Genomic DNA, 9,725 nt, shown 5'->3' on the forward strand with positions numbered 1-9,725 from the left:
CTATCATTTTATAATGATAATTCAACCTAACTCCCATTCCTACTACCTGCTCTACACCCTCCCCCACCAAAAAAAAAAAAATCTAATTTGTGCAAGAAGTGGCAGGCTTACTATCTGAAGGCTTCAAAAAAAAAAAAAAAAGATATACAACATGTAGCCAGGTTCAAATATTTTGGGGGACCCCTCCCCAAAAAAGGGAAATAACCAAAATAACCAAAAGTGAAGAAAGTGCCTAAAACATGATACAGCATTTTAGAGCCCTTTCAGATACAAGGCAGAGAAAGGTGTAAAGTAGAAAATATCCGGATCTTCAGTAATTTTCAGAAAGGTCCAATTCCTTGGTTGACTGCAGGGCAGCAGGCAGATCCTTGCTGCTGCTCCTGAGACAGAGCCACTAAGTCTGCTCCTCGGGACACAAGCCCTCGGGCCCTGAGCTGAGTGTGCCTCTCCCTTCCCCTTCTCTTTTCCTTCGCTCCATTTCCCACTCCACAAAGGTATCGAAGAGACTTGGCCAGGCCTCATCTTCGCTGTAGTTGCTGAGGTCAGGGCCAATCACCTGAGTGAAGTTAAGGAACATATTCCAAGTGTCCCTGGAGATGCCCTTGATCCCCGAGGGGTTCTCTGTTAGGAAGTTTAGCCACTGGTCCAATACCGGAGGATTGTTCTGGGTAAAGACGAGTTTCCACAGGGCAATGGCTATTTCTCGATGCAGTGACCGCTGCCCTTCTTCAGAGTCCAGGCCAAACTGAAATGTAAACCGGTAGAGATCCTTGAATTTATCCTCTTGTTTGGCTTCTGTTAAGAGGCTAGGGAACCGTGCACAGATCCCATCAATGCTGTCTGCACTTATTGCTTTGCAGCCGTCAAAAAATTCCTTCCTGCAACAGGAAGGAGGGGCACAATTAATAATTGCAAATGGTATCATTTACTGAGAGGCGATATAGTATCATAAGAGCATAACTGTGAGGCTGTCGGGATTTGAACTCCAACTCCTCTACTAATTGCAATCCTATTTCATCTGCCAAATGGTGAGAATACTACCTTACTTCATAGGGTTTAAGTCAACAAGTTATTATGTCAACTTCGAGATAGTGCCAAGCACATGGTAGGCTGCTGGTAACAGTTCATTCATTCATCTATTCATCTTTCTAAAGCTAAACTCAAAGTCTCCTGCTCCATGCCATTTCTCATTCTGCAACAGTGATTAAGCTGTAGACATTCCTTGGAGATGGCGAGGGAGTCTTCCTGTTTTCCTTTTGATTCTATAGGGGTTGTTTGGTTTTGGAATATTTTTGGTTACTGCCAAGGAAAATTTTTGGAGTCCAAAGATTCTGGATGAACCTGGGGAAACTGCCACCAGAAATCAAAGTTCTGTTACTAAAAAGCAAAAATTGTATGTGTATTTTTTAACATCTACATATAACACTTCTGGCTTACAACATGGTCTCACACTGATCATGTTCTTTGAGATTCTGTATGTTCTGAAGATATAACATCTGAGGTCTGTGAGTAACCTACCCAGGGACTAAAAGTTTTATAGAGGGGTTCTCAAAGTCAATTCTTCTTTCTTATAATCCAGTGCTCTGCAAACCATACCTTGCAGTGACCCTGCCATGTTGTCTCCCACAAATAATCTCTATCAGGATGCATGATGATAACAGTGGACACAACTACGGGTTGACAGGACTTCCCAGGTGGCTCAGTGGTAAAGAATCAGCCTGCCAACGCAGGAGATATGGGTTCGATCCCTGGGTTGGGAAGATCCCCTGGAGGAGAAAATGGCAACACACTCCAGTATTCTTACCCAGAAAATACCACAGACAGAAGAGCCTGGCAGGCTATGGTCCACAGGGTCACAAAGAGTTGGACATGACTGAGTGACTGTGCATGCAAGCACTAGCTGATAACTGGGGCCAGTTGTCCTTATTGGCACATAGGGTGACTAAGGGTATCGTTCAGAGAGCAATGGGGTCTGTGTGACCCCATGGACTGCAGCCCACCAGGCTCCCCCGTCCCTGGGATTCTCCAGGCAAGAACACTGGAGTGGGTTGCCATTTCCTTCTCCAATGCATGAAAGTGGAAAGTGAAAGTGAAGTCGCTCAGTCGTGTCCAACTCTTAGCGACCCCATGGACTGCAGCCCACCAGGCTCCTCCGTCCATGGGATTTTCCAGGCAAGAGTACTGGAGTGGGGTGCCACTGCCTTCTCCCAAGCACATCCCCAGTGGCACCCAATGCCTGACACATGATAGGTGCACAATAAACACTGAGTAAGGAAGTAAGTGAACTGACAAAGGAGTGAAAGAAAAAAGTCTGAAATAGCAGTGGGGTGGGACAGCAGCTTGGCAACATGGATTTATAACTTCAGGCAAGGATTGTTGGTGCCCACTTCTATCCTAGCTGGGCACCACTGCTCAGTGGTGCTCTCTTTCCTCCTCTGTTCACCTGGTGACACCAAGTATTTGTGACTAACCTGGTGAATTTGCACATGGTAGCAGCCTGGAACTTCCAAGCCAAAAGCAGCACTCGAAATTCCGTGGGGTCCACACATAGATCGTTGCAAAAGCGCTCCATGCCTTCCTCCAAAATTGCATCCTCCCGTTCATCCTTATAGCGCCTGAACAGTTCTTCCAACCTCTGCAAAGACGACTCCTCGGCATTTGACTTGGGCTCCCTCCCAGCATCTCCGGAGGATGTTGGCAGCTGGCAGGCCTCAGGAGCAGCCTCTGCCTTTTTGGTCCCATTGACAAGGATATCTCCACCTGGCTTGCCACAGGTTGGCAGCTGTTCCTCACGGTGGCTTGCACTCCGCCTACCATGTGACTTGCTGCTGGGATCACGGTCTCCATTCTTGCTACCCAGAGTTGATGAGGGATTCTTACACTTGGTGACACACTGGCCCATGATGCTGGTGGCCTGGCCTCTAGAGCGGCCCTCTCTGGATTGGATGCCCTCGTTGCCACTGGCCCATGTGCCTCAACATGCCATCAGCCAGAGGAGCCAGCCAACCTAGAAGAAAATTAAAGACCAATCACCACCGAACAGGAAGACAGAGTATGCAAGCTCTCCTCCAGGAACTGCACAGTGCAACACCATTCTTGCAATGAGCCAACCATGAACTAGTGGAAATACCCCAAGTTCACCATCACCTTCCTCACAAGCCTATACCTTCACCTTGGAAATGCAGTGGCTAGGACACATATGGAGAACCAATAATGGAAATTCCTAAAATTCTTAAGGTAACATAGATCACAAAGAATTCATGTGCAGAATGCATCAGGAAGACTATGGGTTTGCCAGAAATATTCCAAAGGAAATTTGTCTTGCAAATTTGCCATCACATAAGAAAGTTATTTGAACCTGTGTTAACACCAAAGGTACAAATAAAAGGTTCATCTTCTAGTCTCTAATGTCAAAATTCTCAGATTTTCTTTTTAAGTAGGATGAACAGGGAGAAAGAGTGGTCACATCCCAAATAACTATATATAGTTTCATAATGCCCTAAAGATGAGGTAAAGAATGTGCAAGCCCTTTCTCCACCCTTACTCTATCCACCTATGGGCGCCATCCACCAGGACTGTATTCCATGCCAAGGGTCCCAGTCGCTGAGCTTCTTTTCTAAATACCCCTCTCAGAAAGGTAGAATGTAGAAGGAAAGTCAAGTTCACACTAAATGTGAATGCTCTAAAGGGCCTGCAGGCTTAGTCTTCTAAGAAGGTGTCTCCATTTTAAAAGAAGGGCTGATTTACCCAAATACAATCTCTAAATGATAGGATAACAGCTAGATGAAAAAGAAGTCTGCACTAATACATAACATCATAGTGATTTACTTATTTTTAACTAAAAAGTGTTTTATAGGAAGACTGCTAGAAATTTCTTGGCTAGGAAGGAGGTGATTTCTCTGGAGACACTTTATCTACTTAGACTCATTCTTACCTTCAACTAGGCTACTAGAAGATCCATCTAAAATTTAGTGCTTGTAAAATTTTGCTAACTAAAGAATCTGCCTGCAATGCAGGAGACCCCAGTTCAATTCCTGGCTCAGGAAGATCCCCTTGAGAAGGGACAGCCTACTTGCTCTGGTATTCTTGGGCTTCCCTGGTGGCTCAGACAGTAAAGAATCCATCTGTCTGAGCCACCAATGCAGGATACCTGGGTGCAATTTATGGGTTGGGAAGATCCCCTGGAGAAGAGCATGGCAAACCACTCCAGTATTCTTGCCTGGAGAATCCCCAAGGACAGAGGAGCCTGGCAAGCTACAGTCCATGGGGTTGCAAAGAGTTGGACACGACTGAGTGACTAAGCACAGCACAGCAGAGCATAATAATTGCAGCCTCTGAAATTATGTTAATAGAAACTTGGAAGTATAGCAGGGAAGTGGACCAAATCAATGTCAGACCCGTGTCTCACCAGCTCTAGAGTCATGGACCTTCACAATCCAAATTCAAAGCTCTAATGAGAACTGGCAGTAGGGTAAAAGGGTATTTTAATGGAAAGTTGAAGCTTTAAACTTTAGCTAAAAACTTTACTTCCTCCAAATAGTACTTGCATAAAATCAGAGTTATTTTCAAAAGTAATTCTAAGGGTATGTTCTGAGTGTACAAGTTTAAAGTGAAGACCATAATCGTTCCTGTGTTAATTGGAATCACATTGTATCAGGGTGTGTCCCATTCTCCACCTTCAAAAAGAATAAATGACAGACATGACTATACATGCCCTTTATGGATTTGCAGTTTCACTTAGGTTTCAAAATCACACTGTAGCCCCTTCAGAAGGGTTTTGGTGTGGAAAATGATAGACCCAAGTAAGTTTTTTGAAGCCTTTTTATGCTTTTAGAGTACAGCTAGTAATTCATAGTGCAACTTATTAAAATTTTTAAAGGCAAGGGTGTTAATTCTTGGAAGACCAGAATACATGAGAAGCAACCTGTTCAAGCCAAATTATCCAAAACAAACAGCACTATACCACATGGACGTTCTGGTTTCCAGATCTGTGTTTCTAAGACTGAAATGCTGAAAGAAACAAAAGGCCCAAACTTACACAAATTCCACATGCTCACAGACTGGCAACTCTAATTCCCAGACATGCTGACTCACCAGATTTTGCTGCTCAGTTCTTGCTGCTGAGGAAAGCCCAGGTATCTGGCACGATAAGAAGATTTCCTGGTTTCTGACTGACTCACCTACCATAGGCCACTCACCTCTGCTCCCATTGGACAGATGCTATATTATACCAGCTTCCTCCAAATCCTGGTGCCAAGGCCTTCAAGTAGGGACAGAACAGATGGACCTACCAAAGAGGTTCTAATCCATTTACCCATTTACAAGCCCTCCACATGAGAGCATCTTTGATGACCTGACACAGCAGAACCAGCTGAAACCTGAAGGCATTTTACATACCCAAAAGATAAAAAGAAAAAAAGGAGTGGGAAATCAATTTAGACAGATGATTAGTCAGAAAGTGCCAGAAGGCTGGATCCCTTCCTTCCATTCCAGTCCTTTCCTTTGAAGCAAGTGATAGTCTCAAGCCAGTTACAGATCTGATGGTGGGTGTGGTCCCCTGATTACCTAATGGGCTCCCTGGGCTCCCTTCTTTACTGTCTACCTCTTTCTTTGGGAAACAGTTCTGCACCAAGAGATTTCTCAGGTTCAATCAGGGGCTCAGGCCTGTGTCACAGGATGGCCACACTTCAAGTGTTTTAAAGTTGCCTGCTTCCCTGAACACAGTAGCTGTTGGCTAATTCCTAGTAAGAGCATTTATATAAAGCACTTTATGGACAATAAAACTCATATATGCTTATGACAATTCCATTCAAAGACAGGAAAGTTGGGGTGCAAAGAAGATTACCCAGGATCACAAGAAGAACCTGATTATGTCTGACTTGAAAAACCCCTGATAGCTCAGCTGGTACAGAATCTGCCAGCAATGCAGGAGACCCCAGTTCAATTCCTGGGTCAAGAAGATCCACTGGAAAAGGGATAGCCTACCCACTCCAATACTCTTGGGCTTTCCTTGTGGCTCAGCTGGTCAAGAATTCATGCATAATGCAGGAGACCTGGGTTCGCCTGGGTTGGGAAGATCCCCTGCAGAAGGGAAAGGCTGGCCTGGAGAATTCCATGGACTTCTACTGTATAGTCCATGGGGTTGCAAACAAACACCACTGAGCCAACTTTCACTTTCAATTTAACCACTAAGCTAGACTGCTTAACACCTGTATCAGAAACCCCTTCATAGATCACAGCATGGTCTTGGTGAAGGGGCTTTGTAATGCAATGAAGCTATAAGCCATGCTATGCAGGGCCACCCAAGACGGGCGGGTCATAGTGAAGTGTACTGACAAAATGTCATCCACTGGAGGAGGGAACGGCAAAACACAGGAGTATGCTTGCCATGAAAACCCCATGAGCAATATGCAAAAGCAAAACACATAACACTGGAAGATGAGCACCCCAGGTTGGAAGGTGTCCAATATACTATGGGGGAAGAGGAAAGGGCAATTATTAATACCTCCAGAAAGAATGAACTGGCTGAGCCAAACCGGAAACGACACTCAACTGTGGATATGTCTGGTGGTATTGCATAGAAACCTGGAATGTTAGGTCCATGAATCAAGGAAATTGGACGTGATCAAGTAGGAGATGGCAGGAGTGAATATCATTTTAGGAATCAGTGAACTAAAGTGGACAGAAATAGGTGAATTTAATTCGGGGAACCATTATATCTACTACTGTGGGCAAGAATCCCTTAGAAGAAATAAGGTGGCCCTCACAGTCAACAAAACAGTGACCTCGGTTCCTTTCCAAGAAGAAATGGAGTAGCCCTCACAGTCAACAATACAGTGACCTCGGTTTCTTTCCAAGGCAAACCACTCAACATGACTTTGCCTCAACCACTGATGCTGGAGAAGCTGAAGTTGACTATAAAGATCTACAAGACCTTGTAGAACTAACAGCAAAAACGATGTCCTTTTCGTCATGGGAAATGGAATGCAAAAGTTGGAAATCAAGAGAAACCTGCAGTAGCAAGCAAGTTTGGCCTTGAAGAACAAAATGAAGCAGGGCAAAGGCTAACAGAGTTTTGCCAAGAGAACACACTGGTCACAGCAAACACTCTTTTCCAACAACACAAGAGATGACTCTACACATGGACATCACCAAATGATCACTACTGAAATCAGATTGATTATATTCTTTGCAGCTGAAGATGGAGAAGCTCTATACAGTCAGCAAAAACAAGACTGGGAGCTGACTGTGGCTCAGATCATGACCTCCTTATTGCAAAATTTAATCTTAAATTGAAGAAAGTAAGGAAAACTACTAGACCATTCAGGTATGACCTAAATCAAATCCCTTATGATTATATGGTAAAGGTGATGAATAGGTTCAAGGGATTAGATCTGGCAGAGTGCATAAAGAACTATATATGGAGGTTTATAATAATGTACAGGAGGCAGTGACCAAAACCACCCCAAGGAAAAAGAAATGCAAGAAGGCAAAGAGGTTGTCTGAGGAGCTGAAAAGGGAAAAAGGGAAAAATATACCCAACTGAATGCAGAGTTCCAGAAAAAAGCAAGGAGAGATAAGAAGCTGTTCTGAAATGAAGTGTAAAGAAATAGAGGAAAACAACAGGATGGGAAAGATTCTCTAAAAAACAGAATTTCTCTTCCAAAAAAATTAGATAGTAGGGGAAACGTTTCATCCAAGAATGGGAGTAAGGACCTAATAGAAGATATTAAGAGGTGGAAATACACAGAACTATACAAGAAAGGTCTTAATGACTCAGATAACCACAACGATAGGAGTGTAGTCACTTGCCTAGAGCCAGACATCCTGGAATGTGAAGTCAAGTGGACCTTAGGAAGCATTACTAAGAACACAGCTAATGATGCTGCTGCTGCTGCTGCGTCACTTCAGTCGTGTCCGATTCTGTGCAACCCCATAGATGGCAGCCCACCAGGCTCTGCCGTCCCTGGGATTCTCCAGGCAAGAACACTGGAGTGGGTTGCCATTTCCTTCTCCAATGCATGAAAGTGAAAAGTGAAAGTGAAGTCGCTCAGTCATGTCTGACTCTTCGCAACGCCATGGACTGCAGCCTACCAGGCTCCTCCATCCACAGGACAAAGCTTATGGAGGTGATGGAATTCCAGCAGACCTATGCAAAATCCTAAAAGATGATGCTGTTAAAGTGCTACAGTCAATATGTCAGCAAATTTGGAAAACTCAGCAGTGTTCACAGGACTGGAAAAGGTCAGTTTTCATTCTAATCCCAAAGAAGGGCAATGCCAAAGAAATTTCAAACTATGGCACAATTGCATTCATTTCACATACTAGCAAGGTAAGGCTCAAAATTCTCCAAGCTAGGCTTCAGCAGTATGTGAACCGAGATATTCCAGATGTACAAGCTGGCTTTAGAAAAGGCAGAGGACCCAGAGATCAAATTGTCAACATCTACTGGATCACAGGAAAAGTAAGGGAATTCAAAAAAAAATTTACTTCATTGATTGTGCTAAAGTCATTGACTGTGTGGATCACAACAAACTGGACAATTCTTAAAGAGATGGGAGTACCAGACCACCTTACCTGTCTCCTAACAAACATGCGCAAGTCGAGAAGCAACAGCTAGAACTGGACATGAACAATGAACTGGTTCCATATAGGGAAAGAAGTATGTCAAGGCTGTATACTGTCACGCTGCTTATTTAACTTATATGCAGAGTACATAATGCAAAATGCCAAAGTGAATGAATCACAAGCTGGAATCAAGATTTGTGGGAGAAATACCAACAACCTCAGATATGCAGATGATACCACCCTAATGGCAGAAAGTGAAAAGAAACTAAAGAGCTTCTTGATGAGGGTGAAAGAAGAGTGAAAAGGTTGGCTTAAAACTCAACATTCAAAAAACTAAGATCATGGCATCTAGTCACACCATTACATGGCAAATAGATGGGGAAAAAATGGAAACAGTGACAGATTTTATTTTCGTGGGCTCCAAAATCACTGTGGACAGTGACTGCAGCCATGAATTAAAAGACACTTGCTTCTTGGTTGGAAAGCTATGACAAACCTAGACAACATATTAAAAAGCAGAAACATCATTCTGCTGACAAGATCCATACAGTCAAAGTTATAGTTTTCCAGTAGTCATGTACAGATATGAGAACTGGACCATAAAGAAGACTGAGTGCCAAAGAATTCATGCTTTTGAACTGTGCTGAAGAAGACTCTTAAGAATCCCCTGGACTGCAAGGAGGTCAAGCTAGTCAACCTAAAGGAAACCAACCCTGAATATTCATTGGATGGACTGAGGCTTAAGCTCCAATACATTGGCCACCTGATACAAAAGAGCTGAGTCACTGGAAAAGACCCTGCTGCTGGGATAGATTGAGAAGAGGAGGAAAAAGGGGCGGCAGAGGATGAGATGGTTAGACAGCATCACTGACTCAATGCACATAGATTTGAGCAAACTGTGGGAGACAGGGAAGGACAGAGGAGCCTGTCCATGGGATTGCAAAGAGTCGGACATGACTTAGGGACTAAACAACAACAACAACAACTGGAAAAAGAACAGCACATGGTCTGTGCCCAGAGCTAAGAATGCTGTCCTAGCCACTGCTCTCTCCCCAGCAAGCCATACCACCGTGAAGCAGGCAGGCAAGATGCCCTCAGGCTCAGCCTCACCAGAGGCTGGGGACTAGAATCCAGAGTCCTTACAACTGTTATGGTGC

General features: G+C 44.0%; 1 protein-coding gene across 9 annotated transcripts in view; it reads right to left on the minus strand.

The window, feature by feature from the left end:
* Nucleotides 1-224: 224 nt before the first annotated feature.
* The window catches only part of DCUN1D3 (DCN1, defective in cullin neddylation 1, domain containing 3), a 55,002-nt gene continuing 45,501 nt past the window's right edge, over nucleotides 225-9,725 (minus strand). For all 9 annotated transcript variants that reach the window (XM_010837172.1, XM_010837171.1, XM_010837167.1 and 6 more), the window contains 2 exons: nucleotides 2,472-3,007; nucleotides 225-878 (listed from right to left, as the gene is read on the minus strand). In XM_010837172.1, the coding sequence (XP_010835474.1) occupies nucleotides 395-878; nucleotides 2,472-2,902 (915 nt within the window). In that variant the 5' untranslated portion in view covers nucleotides 2,903-3,007 and the 3' untranslated portion in view covers nucleotides 225-394. The remainder of the gene's footprint in view (nucleotides 879-2,471; nucleotides 3,008-9,725) is intronic.

Source organism: Bison bison, unplaced genomic scaffold (genome assembly GCF_000754665.1).
Source record: "Bison bison bison isolate TAMUID 2011002044 unplaced genomic scaffold, Bison_UMD1.0 scf7180017864072, whole genome shotgun sequence".
Lineage (NCBI taxonomy): Eukaryota > Metazoa > Chordata > Mammalia > Artiodactyla > Bovidae > Bison > Bison bison.